This window comes from Myxocyprinus asiaticus, chromosome 3, assembly GCF_019703515.2.
Source record: "Myxocyprinus asiaticus isolate MX2 ecotype Aquarium Trade chromosome 3, UBuf_Myxa_2, whole genome shotgun sequence".
Classification (NCBI taxonomy): domain Eukaryota; kingdom Metazoa; phylum Chordata; class Actinopteri; order Cypriniformes; family Catostomidae; genus Myxocyprinus; species Myxocyprinus asiaticus.
Genome location: NC_059346.1, coordinates 59,053,426 through 59,066,885, shown reverse-complemented (window position 1 = coordinate 59,066,885; position 13,460 = coordinate 59,053,426). Strand labels below are relative to the sequence as shown.

At 40.5% G+C, this 13,460-nt stretch overlaps 1 protein-coding gene across 4 annotated transcripts in view; it reads right to left on the bottom strand.

The window, feature by feature from the left end:
• LOC127426041 (disks large homolog 4-like) overlaps positions 1-13,460 on the bottom strand; it is a 201,325-nt gene that overhangs the window by 125,075 nt on the left and 62,790 nt on the right. For 2 of the 4 annotated variants that reach the window (XM_051672513.1, XM_051672520.1), the window contains exon 1: positions 7,167-7,456. The exons of the other annotated variants lie outside the window; for them this stretch is intronic. In XM_051672513.1, coding sequence (XP_051528473.1) covers positions 7,167-7,283 — 117 coding nt within the window. In that variant the 5' untranslated portion in view covers positions 7,284-7,456. Of the gene's footprint in view, positions 1-7,166; positions 7,457-13,460 lie in introns of those variants that run through there. 4 annotated transcript variants of the gene reach the window in all.

Below are 13,460 nucleotides of genomic sequence, written 5' to 3'. Positions count from 1 at the left end.
GGGCTGGGGCACTGTATGCAATGGGCACACAGCCGCCGGCTCCTGGACTGGCCCGCGGCTGCATTAGCACATCAACTGCCTAGAGTTGTTGGCAGTACTGCTCGCCCTGTGGAGGTTTCGGCCGTTGATCCAGGGCAAGCACGTGTCCAAGGCGGTCTACGCTCCCACTGCATGTCACAACTTGCCCGCCGTCTCCTCCTCTGGAGTCAGCAGCGCCTCAAGTCGCTACGAGCCACTCACATCCCGGGCGACCTCAACACCGCAGCAGACGCGCTGTCACGTCAGGTTACCCTCTGAGAGTGGAGACTCCACCCTCAGGTGGTCCAGCTGATTTGGAGTCAATTCAGTCGAGCACAGGTGGACCTGTTTGCTTCCCGGGAATCCTCCCACTGCCCGCTTTGGTACGCCCTGACCGAGGCCCCCCCTAATATAGATGCGCTGACACACAGCTGTTCCCTTGGACTATGCAAATATGCGTTTTCCCCAGTGAGCCTACTTGCACAGACCCTGTGCAAGGTCAGGGAGGACAAGGAGCATATCATCCTAGTAGCACCCTACTGGCCCACCCAGAAGTGGTTCTCGGATCTCACGCTCCTCGCAACAGCACCCCACCCCCCCCCCGGTGAATTCCCCTGAGGAAAGACCTTCTTTCTCAGGGACGGGGCACCATCTGGCACCCGTGACCAGACCTCTGGAATCTTCACGTCTGGCCCCTTGACAGGATGTGGAAGACCTAAGTGGCCTACCACCCACGGTAGACACGATCACTCAGGCTAGGGCTCCCTCTACGAGGCGCCTGTATGCCTTGAAGTGGCGTCTGTTCACTAAGTGGTGTTATTCCCAATGCGAAGACCCCCAGAGATGCGCAGTCGGATCAGTGCTTTCCTTCCTGCAGGAGAGGCTGGAGGGGCAGCTGTCCCCCTCCACCCTGAAGGTGTATGTAGCCGCTATTTCAGCTCATCACGATGCAGTAGATGGTAAGTATTTGGGGAAGCACGACTTGATCATCAGGTTCCTGAGAGGCGCTAGGATGTTGAATCCCTCCAGACCGCACCTCGTCCCCTCATGGGACCTCTCCGTAGTCCTTCGGGGTCTACAGGGAGCTCCTTTGAGCCCTTGGAGTCAGCTGAGCTTAAGGCACTCTTTGAAGACTGCCCTCCTGACTGCGCTCACTTCCATCAAAAGGGTAGGGGACCTGCAGGCGTTCTCTGTCAGCGAATCGTGCCTGGAGTTCGGTCCGGGTTACTCTCACGTGATCCTGAGACCCTGACCGGGCTATGTGCCCAAGGTTCCCATGACTCCTTTTAGAGATCAGGTGGTGAACCTGCAAGCGCTGCCCCAGGAGGAGGCAGACCCAGCCTTGGCGTTGCTGTGTCCGGTGCGAGCTTTACGCATCTATTTTGATCGCACGCAGTGCCTTAGAAGCTCCGAGCAGCTCTTTGTTTGCTTTGGTGGACAGCGGAAAGGAAGCGCTGTCTCCAAACAGAGGATCGCCCACTGGGTCATCGAAGCCATCACGATGGCATATCAGGCTCCAGACGTGCCACCCCACCAGGAGTGTGGCGGCCTCCTTGGCCCTGGCCAGTGGCACCTCTTTGGCAGACATCTGCAGAGCAGCAGGCTGGGCAACACCCAACACCTTTCCGAGGTTCTACAATCTCCGGGTTGAGCCGGTCTCATCCCGTGTATTGGCAGGCACGAGCAGGTAAGTTCTGGGACAACTGTCCGGGTGTACCGCTTGTGCATAGCGCCTTTCCCCTCCCTTGAGGTGAAGACATGTGCTCTTGACTCCCAGTCGTGTTCACAGACTGTGATCTCTGGATGACTTTCCTCCTTAGCCCTCTGGCAGTTGAGTTTGCGGAGAAACTCGCTGACCGGCCCAGTACGTGCGCTAATGAGCCCCTGTACTGAGGTAGGTGCTCCACATGTGCTGGTTCCCCGAAGGCGACCCCATGTGAAATTTTCCGCAAAATTGTTTCCCTGATGGCAAACTGCATCTTCCTTGGGCAGAGGCCCCTCAGCCCCCAGTCGCCATGCTCTGTAGAAACTCCTCCCCCTTCGGATAGGACCTACCATGGGACCTCTCCACATGACATACTTCTGACAAGACTTGGTAAGACCATGTGACGTATTCCACTCAAAATACCCCCCCGCCCCTCGTTTTGGGTGGGGTGTGGTCTCCGCGGTGTCTTCCCCTTGGGAGGGACACACCCTGGCGCAGACACTTATGGCTCCCAGTCAGTTAACAAATTCCACTCTTTTTGGGGAGAAAAGAGAGGGAAAAGAAGCCTCGGCTGGGCTAGCCTGTCCCTGTAGTTGGGCAGTCGACTTGTTCCTGATAGACCGTTCGATGCCCATAAGAGTGTTGGGGGAGGTTACGTGATGGCCTGGCGCGCTGGCTACGAGGCACACAGCAGTCTGCCCGTCACACACCACCAGTTCATGTAACACAGTTCAGCTAGTTGTGGCGTTTTGTATAGGGACCCCTAGTGTCACTACATCGACACAACGTCGAGTGAGTGACAGATAGGGAACGTCCTGGTTACTTTCGTAACCTCCGTTCCCTGATGGAGGGAACGAGACGTTGTGTCCCTCTTGCCACAATGCTGAACTACCTGCTGAAATGGCTGGGACCTGGTCTTGGCTCCTCAGCACAAAACCTGAATGAGTGGTTGCTTACCAGCTCCTTTTATACCCGTATGTCCAGGGGAGTGGCATGCAAATTCCACTCGCCAATTCTCATTGGCCTTTTTTCAAAAAAGCAGAGGTGTTTGGGGCTCCCAAGGGTGACCCCTAGTGTCACTACATCGACACAATGTCTCGTTCCCTCCATCAGGGAACGGAGGTTACGAAAGCAACCAGGACGTTATTGACATAAATAAATATGGAATGAGTAGCCAAATTTGTTCATAGACGTTTCCTTTTTTAAAATAAAGTGTCGGAAAGGAGGGTATCAAATTTTATGGCTGAATTGTATCGATATGAAATTCTGCTTGTTGATGGGTTGGCCTCTATGGGATTAAAAGTTGTACCTTTCTGTACAAGCAAAGTTGTATTATATCTTATGATTTCACCATCTTTTACAAATCATTATGAGTTGTCATGAGAATATGTTGCAAAAAACACAACTGATTTAAATATACTTTAGTGTCTGCAACACAACAGACTGAGAAATACATGATGGGGGTGAACACTTTCTTTAAGAACTGTTTCTATCAGTATATAGGCTAAATCAATATATCAATCAATGTATTGTATGAGACAATGTATCAGATATCTATACTAAATAAAATTCTAGTTTATAAACAGGTGTTCAGTCTAACACTATACCATTGTCTGTAACATTCTTTCAGTTTATGCTTTCCTCTTCTCTTTCAATTTATTCTATTGTGTTCTTTCTTTGTAATTCATCTGACTCCTATTACTCAGAGTTGAGACACAATCAGGAAACACTTCATGAATAATTACTCAGCAATATGTTAGCACAGACGTTCAAAGATGTCAAATGTTTGGCTGTATTTGGCTAAACTGATGCCACCACCCATCTGCCACAGAGATGAGCTCAATTAAAACTGTGGATAGAGACAAAATTAGTTTCTACAAAACCTGTTTCAGGCATTTAAGCATACACCTTTGGGAAAAAAAGGTTTTAAGATCAAGAGAAATATTTAAGTCAAGTGTGTTCAAACCTTTGATGGGTAGTGTACATTCAATGAATTAGCGTCATTAAATGGCACCAAGATTTGGAAAAAACAGTATGAAAATAAATGTCTTATGAATAGAAAAAGACATTATAAGATTTACAAAAGCATTATATAACATAGTTATAGGCAACAGTCTGAGTATTAGAACGACTGCAGCACATTTAATACTTCAACTCTCTCTTTGACAGTGCTTTTCAGTACAGTGGCCCTCTCCACACTCACAGTTTTCCAAGGTCATCATCTCAGCCATTGTCTGTGTCTCAATCTATTTCATACAGGAAATATCGACCCTGCTCAAATCACAGTGCTCTGATACTGAACAAAACTGCAGCACCAGTCACACAGCATCCTGATCAATCCAAACACATCCCATCTGTTACTGCTAGGGTGATGTTTTAATTTATCATTTATGTTGAACACACAGTAATGTTTGGCTTGTTATAATGGAGAGACTCAAGAAAACATGACCAATACATGCTCAAATGTAAACTCTTGACATAGAAAAAGTACGAGTTGGAGAATTGTCAAAGAAGTGCAGTAAGTATCTGTATTTACACTGATGAGCCAAAACATTATGACCACTCACAAGTGAAGCTAATAATGTTGATCATCTCCTAATAAGGTCACATGTCAAGGTCTGGGTAGATTAGATGGTAAGCGAACAATCAGTTCTCATAGTCAACGTGTTGAACGCAGGAGAAATGGGCAGGAGTAAAGACCTGAGCAACTTTGACAAGGACCACATTGTTATGGCCAGAAAACTGGGTCAGATCATCTCTGAAATGGCAAGGCTTGTGGGGTACTCCCAGTCAGGAGTGGTGAGTACCCACTGACAGTGGTCCGAGGAGGGACAAACCACAAACCGGCGAAAGGGTGTTGGGTGCCCAAGGCTCATCGATGCATGAGGGCAAGGAAGGCTATCCCGTCTAGTCCAAACCAACAGAAGGTCTACTGTGGCACAAGTCACAGAAAATTGTAATGATGATTACGGGAGGAATGTGTCACAACGCACATTGCATCGCACCCTGCTGCATATGGGGCTGCGTAGCCATAGACAGGTCAGAGTGCCCATGATGACCCCTGTCCACCATCAAAAATGCCTACAATGGGCACACAAACATCGGAACTGGACCTTGGAGCAGTGGAAGAAGGTCGCCTGGTCCGACGAGTCTCAGTTTCTTCTACATCATGTGGACGGCCATGTACATGTGCGCCATTTACCTGGGGAAGTGATGGCACCAGGATGCATTGTGGGAAGACTACAAGCCGGTGGAGGGAGTGTGATGCTCTGGGCAATGTTCTGCTGGGAAACCCTGTGTCCGGCCATTCATGTGGATGTCAATTTGACATATGCCACCTACCTAAACATCGTTGCAGACCAGGTACACCCTTCATGGCAATGGCACGCAGAGGACCAACAGCACATTAGGCATAATGTTTTGGCTCATCAGTGGATTTAAGGGAGACTGGGGCTAGTCGTCACACAAGGAAGTTGTCACAAGGGCTATATCTCAGTAATTAAAAGGTTTTGTGTCAAAGGTCCAAATGCACAAATGCTTGTTTTCTCCAGGAGTGTTTAAATACTTTATGTTTCAAACACAATATTCGAAAAGTTCCTCCAAACTAAAATTCCAATATCCTCATATTTTTCTAATAACTCTTGGGTAATCAATTGAACACAATAAAACAATACTGGGATATGCTAAGGCAAGAGTCAACTGTAAAATGAAGGCAGATTTAACTGAAATTTCTCACACTGAAAACCCTAATAAATTGACTTTACTTAGAGTAATGACATCTCCAAAACTTGTGTAATTAAGTTCACTTAACTTTGTGATCATATAGAATGAACTTAACTATTTAAGTTAAGTTAACTAGATGCAAGTACACAACTCAGATTTTCTATTTAAATGTTGTTGTTTCAACTTAATAAGTTTAACTGAATGGACTCAAATTTAGGTCATACAATTACACATCTTAAATAAAGAAGATTATAACTGATTCTAGGTCAATCATTAAATAAACTTAATTCTCCACAGAAATTCAGACACCTGTACTTCAGTTGCACATGCACAAGGAGAACTGAGATAGTGTTAACAGGGCCCAACATAACCAAAGGCGGCACAGATCCCCATATGACATCACACGAAACAACTACTTGCAACAAAACAACATAAATAATACTAGAAAAGAGCTAAAACATATATATATATATATATATATATATATATATATATATATATATATATATATATATATATATATATATATATATATATATATATATATTCTTAATATTGATTATTTAAAAACCCCATATGTTCCTTTTGACCAAGGAAACATAATTAAATTATTTAAGTGCAAGGCATTATGGGTATTCCCCAAAGCCTCAATTTTGAACTCAATAGTTTGAATATGGATTTTTAGGAAAAATAAGTTAAAGGTTTTTTTTTTGTTTTGTTTTTTCTTTCATACAGTAAATATGAAATTGGGTGTTGTTGTCACATGTGGTTTATATGTTGTAATTTTTTACATTTCATGGTTTACCATTTTTATTGGCAAACATATTGTTTTTCTATTTTTGTTTGGTATGTTTGTCCATTTTTGCTGTTTCATTGTTTTGTGTTTCCTTTATGTTAAGATATTGCCGAAAAATCATTAAATAGCTTATAATACATTTTTAATGCAGATATTCTGCGGAATGTGACTTTTTTCGTCTTCTTCAGGTAGTATATATATATCATATTTCATCACGTATTCTTCTCAAATCAGTGTCAAAAAACAGCAGGTCCCCCTTGTGACAACTCACCCCATACAATGTGACAACATGCTCCGCTATAGGAGCAACTTTTTCCTGGGCAGAAACGATTGTGTCATAGTCACACTTAACCGTTCAGATCAGCTTTTATGGATTTTCCAGCTGTGAGATGGGCACTTTATGTAGTACTGTAGACAAGAGAGCCATAATGCAATAGCATTGTCTGAGAGTGGCACTGACCGTAAAGCTGATACGACAAATCACTGACCGACCTTCCGATATCTCTGGCATTCATGCAGCTATGACATACAACAAGCCTTTAATAGATTGCTTTTTTTTTTTTTTTTTTTTTTTTTTTTTTTTTTTTTTACAAAGCTGCAGCATTGTATGTGGAATCGAAAAAAAAAAATAAAAAAACATAAAAATAAAAAAACCTCCAGTCAACCGGAACCGGTGATGTAGCCTACGGTAATGTCAATACGTTGTATTTTCATTTATTTTTTCATGCGCGTGCACTCACAAACACACAACATAACATTTTTCATTCAGGTTTTTTTTTTTTTTTTTTTTTTTTTTTACCAAAACACTGGGGTTGACACATGGTAAGAATTATGCCACCAAACATAATTGTATCGCGTTTCTAAAATCACATTTTCTCACGAAAACCCAATAAAAACGGACGGGCGCGCGCGCTCCTAGCTTACCTTACAGCCAAACATAAGCGAAAGCGTCCGGTTGCTACATATAAGTTTGCACTGGCACATCACTGGAGAAAAGCACTTGAGGTTCCTCAGAGGAGGAGACATCACGTCAACACCCATAGACACGTTACACACCGATCACCGGCCGCCCTCGCTCCGCTCAGCGCGTAGCCAAAGAAGGACCGTGAGTCTCGCGACGGTCTGCGTGGACCGCGATGTATTCAAAAAGCGGAAGAAGTCCTAAACTCTCTCATCCTCAGCGCTGCGGATGCTGAGTGGGAGGTTTAAACGGTGACGTGGATGAGCTTGCTTTGATAAAGGCCACTGACTGAGCTCACTAACTCAAGACTGACGACCGGTGGTGTGAAATCGATTGGATCTCCTTCATTTTCTCTTCAGATTAAAGACGCTTTGTTGGCAGGATCAGAAACATGACACAAACACCCTTGTTAAAAAAATAAAAATAAATAAAAAAATAAATAAAATAAAATAAAAAAATCCAAAGGAATGCTAATTTAATTTCTCTCATGAATTGGTGCTAATCCTTAAGGGATCACATATGAATCTTCTAAAAATCAAACAGGATCCTACTGGTTAAACTGACATTTTGGAAAATAAACTGGGATTTTAGTTCATCCAGTAGGATCCTAGATGACTCTTATTTGATCCCATTAGTTCCAAAATTGGAAATTAGGCCTATAAAGGATTTTGACACAACATACACACAATAACAGTGTTGAATATAGCTACAGTTACTTCGAATAGGTTACGACAGACATGGGCGTAGAAATAATTTCAAAAGTGAGGGGGGACAGAACAATTAGCGCAAATTGAACATAAATATATAAGATATATTTTTTTTAAGGCTCTCAATCGATTACAAATTTGTATTGAATGAATTACATGATTGACCAGTGAATTTTAACTTTTGCATTTACACATTTAGACATATGCTGTATGAAAGACACAGCGTAAACACATTTGCCCTGTGAAAAAGTGCGGGGGACGAACTTTGGTTTTATTGAAAGTGAGGGGACATGTCCCCCGCATCCCCCTGGTATTCTACGCCCCATGACTACGGCGCAACTATTTCGTTTAAATATTGTATTTTTCTGCAAACATTCAAGCAAAGGGAAGAATTTGGAAATGGTTAAGCTATGTAAATAAAGTGGAAATAATTGTATTAATATGTTTCCAATATCTAAATGCCAAATGTTTCTGTAACTTTCAGTTGAATAGATATGTTAGCATGCATGTTTGTAGGTTTCTTCTTTAAAGTCCCCACCGATATACCATATTTTGCCGACTGCAGTTATTGTTATTATCCTACTGTAAAACTGTGGTAACTTGGTATTCACCACCACTGTTGTCAGAACAGAAAGTAAACAACATGACAGAAAGATTCAGAAAGTTTCTCACGCTGTTAGGAGATATTTATGGTACTTTGGTGGAAGCTATGGTTACCATGGTGATTTTTTTTGTAAGGAGTGGTCTGGTATAGGGGGCAGGATCTCTCTTCCTTCTCTCTCATTCGGCACACACCATTTCACCAAAGAATGCAGATTTAGAGGTCTGAGGCGACCACCAATTTGTGCCGTGTGTCTAGAGCGCCCTCTGCTGGTGCACATCCGTTGTGACCTGTCCGTGGTGCTGAAAGACAAGACTGTTTAACGATCTTTAGTGTGACCGCGCATCATCTGCGCGCCCCCTGCACACTCTCTCTGTATCCTTCATAGCTCTTGATCTCCGCAAGACACGGAAATACTGCAAAAACAGTGAAAATCAGACGGTGAGAGTAGAACCGAAACATGTCCCAGACTTAAACTAGTTGTTATTAAATCATAGCATCAAAGCATCGGCTTTTGATGCATACTTTAACCACCAGAAAAATTATGGCTGCTTCAGGGTTGTTCATAAACGATTACTTAGCACTACTTGAGCGAGTTGTCACAGTCTTTTTACGCTCGTTTGGCGGCGCTTGAGAGCCAGGTGACAACAGTATTGTGCATTCATCTCAGGACCGACTGCGGCGCGAGACTTCTACTCGTCGGTGACGTAAGTGCACAAAAAGCAGCTCATCAAACTGTTCCTTTACAACAACAAAAAACAAAACTGTTCCTTTACACCTCTGTCACATACACAAGCAGCACAATTATAAATAAGTGCTATTCTCTTACAAAATAAATGTCATTGGACACATAAGCCACACTTATTAATGCATGACTTCCACTGCATTGGTAAATATCAAAACAAGTGGCATCTGCAAACAGAACTACTTCAGCTACACTTTTCTTAGCCATTTTTGCAAATGTTTTACCTTAAAAAGTGTGCTCTTTCTTTACAATAATGCCACTTGGCTTAATATTTTATTTGTCTGATGCAACAACATTCATACATTTTTAAGGATGGCTTAAGTGTCCAAACTTAGTGGGAAATGTTTGTAGTTAAATGTTTTAAATGAGTGATTATGACTCATATAATAGTGAAAAAAGCTGTAGCAGCTGTAGACACAAGCAGCCTATACAGTAGGTTTGTGCACGTATTTGTTAATTGTGTGTATCTTTTCAATGGAACGGTCAGTTTCCATTGATATTAATATACTCTGAATTGTGCCTAGACCATGACTATAGTATGAATGCTGCACTTAGATCAAAAATATTCTCCCACACACTGTATATGTATCCCCCTCTGTTTCACACACACAACCATACATGCATATTGATGAAATAGAAATGAAAATGTAAAACATGTTCAGCATAAGTAGCAAGTGGCTTAACATGATTGAGAGATTGTGAAAATGTTGTCCAGTTTTACAGTTGTATAGGCTAATATTTGCATCATGGAGACACATTTTCTGGGTACCATTTTACAGCAATGTTCCCTGTTGTTAAGGGTTTATAAAGGGGTAATAATTAATTTACAAATGCCTTATAAATCATCGATATGCAGTTATAACAACATGCATAGCAAGGGTGACTTTCATGCAATACTTGCCATATAGTGAGCCATTTTACCACACATGTTATAAATGCTTAATTACACTTATTCAACATTAGTAACATATGAAAATTGACCTTAATATTAAGTAGACATGTGTGAAGCATTTATTAAGGAGTGGCCAACATTAGAAACCTATGCACGTAAAGTTTAATGGCCATCAGGCTTTATTAAATGATATATGATGTGAATGAGAATGAAGACTGTTTTTGCAGAGGACTTTAGGTAACTAGGATAAGTTAAGTTGGGACACTCGGAGTAGCACCATTCTTTTCACATCAACATGACAAGGGAAGTGACAACACAAGTGAGTTAAGCCATTACAGTAATTAATTAAACACAAAGCGGAATGTAGGAAAATGATAAAATCCCCGCTCATAGTCTTGCTGCATTGTGAGATAAATCATGAATTAGGGCATTTCATGTTTTTGATTAATATAAGTGTAAATAGGTGTTATTAAGCATTTATAACATGTAAGTTAAAATGCACACCATTTGGCAAGTATTGCATGAAAGTTGCCTTTTTTATTTATGTTGTTATAACTGCATGTCAATGATTTATAATGCATTTGTTAATGACTTATTAGTCATTAATGAACCACTTTATAAACCCTTTACACAGGGAACATTAATGTGAAGTGTTACAATTTCGTTTATTCACTGATAAAAAAAATAAAATAAAATCTATAGAGAAAACTGTGCAATCGCATCATATATGGCCATATATGTCATATAGGCCAACTTTATCACACATTATTTATTAGACTAATGCCAAATAATGCCAGGGTTCCCACACTTTTTGACCATTAATTACCATGACTTCCAGGCATAAATATTTAAAAAAATATTTTCATAGAGACTGCACTCCAAGGGCAATTTCTTGCTAATTAAATACAAGAGCTCAACAAGACACATTTTTATTCACTAGAGATTTCCATGACTTTCAATTACCTTTTAAGGCCACATGAAATCACATAACAAGCACAGTTTTCTTCCTGTGTTGATGAATTGCCTACTGAAAAAGGAAGTTGGAGCAGGTCACATCAAACGTCTTGTCTCTTTTTTTTTAAATAGCCAAAAGCCTTTATTTTCCATCATAGAAATGAAGCATGATTTGCAACTTGCTATTGCTTGTCAGAAGTTGGTATTAGGGGAGGGACATTCTCATTCAACTGAGCATTTAATTGGACAAAAGTTTGGATATTCCCATGAATGCAACATGAGTCATCAATAAAGCGAAACAATTTTTCAGCTGTCTTTGTTCCGGAAGTATTTTGTCCTATTCATTTCTTCTGTAGGGATTTCATAAAAATCCTTCATAAAAGAGTTCTAAGCCAGGAATGAAACCAACCAGCTCAGAGGTGAATCACAACATTAGAAACTTTGATTTGAAGCAAAAAAGTATTTGAAAATTGGACAAAAAGACAAAGGTACAAGGCTCTGTACTTATCGTGTTTCAAAAGGGAATGAACTACAATCCCATGAAGCACTGCATATAATGTAATATATATCAAATAACGATAGAATGTATAAAACTATTGATTTTGAGTAGTTGATTTTAAGTGTAGAAACAATATATTTAAAGTTTATTGCAAAATATTTTGATATTTGCAAATAGTTTTACAGTGGGCGGTCGCAGCAGAGCTCTTTTGGTGCACTTTGTTGGACATGATTCTCTGATTGGTGATCTTTCTCTTCAGGATCATGGCTAGTGTAGTTCTTCACAAGGAATTTAGCTTTTAAACACGATTTTTAAGCAATGATGTTGAAATAATGGCTTAAAAAGAAGCATATATCATCGATGAACAAACTCAGAGATCACTATAGTTCTGTCTTTAAAGGTGTTTAAGTTATCGTTAAAAATCAGTTCGCCTATAGAAAAAATTTATAGGATTTTTACTTCCAGAACCAGACTGTTGCACTCTATTTCTGGTCTGTTTTTCCAGAATACAAAGTCTGTAAATCTTCAAGGCATTTATCTGTTAAAAGTTTATTTTGTCAACTTTTATTAGTACACTGAATATAGTTGGCCTCAAAGCTAACAGACACAGACTAAAAGCCACAAAACTCCAATAATTCTATAACTCTAAGCCATAATTTCAGATTTTGTTGTAAAGCAAAAGTTACAATTTCGCATCTTTAAACCTATAACCCTATATTTCTTAATTTTGAGCTTAGAGTTTCTGTATAATATCCTTTTTTACATACATTGTCTTGCTTCCTGTCCTGTAATGCTTTGCAGCCAGTCAGAGCACTCTACAGCTGGCAGTTAATATATTTCCTATTCAGCTGAAAGAGCCAAGAAAAGGGGGACTCCCTCCCTAGTCCAGAAAGCGTTGCCATAGTAACATCTGCAGGGGCGGGGATTCCCTAGCGGTTAGTGAGTTGGCAGGCTGTATGTTCATGTATATGTATGTATTTGTGTGTTTATATGTGTATCTGTCATTATAAGAAGATATTTCACAGAATAGAACATATTCATTGTACAATCAAACACACAAATCTAAGCTATCATAGTCTTATCCCATTTTTTAAAAAAACTACACACATACGCCCATACCAAGAGCTGCATTCCACATGAAAACTAACTGCTGAAATATTTATTAATGCCACATTCTTAGAAATATGCATCTTCCTACGATCTAGTACTGCTAATTCCACCAAAATTGCATTAAACCTATTCAATATTTTAATGCAGACTGCATTTATAGGAAATTAGCAACATGCAAAACATGAAATACCAAAATAGCAACATGATTTTTGAAAGATGTTTAATATGCTTTAAAAAAAAAATACCTCTGAATCAAAGACCCATAAATGTTATGTGTACACAAATACTTTACCCTATTCAAGTGTCAACCTGAGAAATACTATATCTACAGCCACTCAATAGAATTCCTTGATTACAATTTAGTAATTCATTAAAATCAGTCATTCTGCACATGCATCGTCCTCCAGATTTTATGTAAATATGCTGTCTTTACCAGCCTGATCTCACATAAAACTCCGCAAGTGTGTGCTGATGTTTCTTAAGCCGAAATCGGTATACGTTGACCGAATTTGAAAACACTGCCTCCAGAGGCTAAAGTGGTAAGTGTTTCAGAGCATATAAACAAGTGTGACATAAATTTTTTATCCAGGAGAGGTCGCCAGAAGCCAGTTGTAAAAAGAATTGTTTTCAGATGAACAGGGTGTAAAACAGTGAAGAGAAATGTTATTTAATCTCTCCCCAACCAAAACCAAATCTAACCACAAACATTAGTAGAGACAAAATGGAATGTTAGGGATAAAAATGCAACC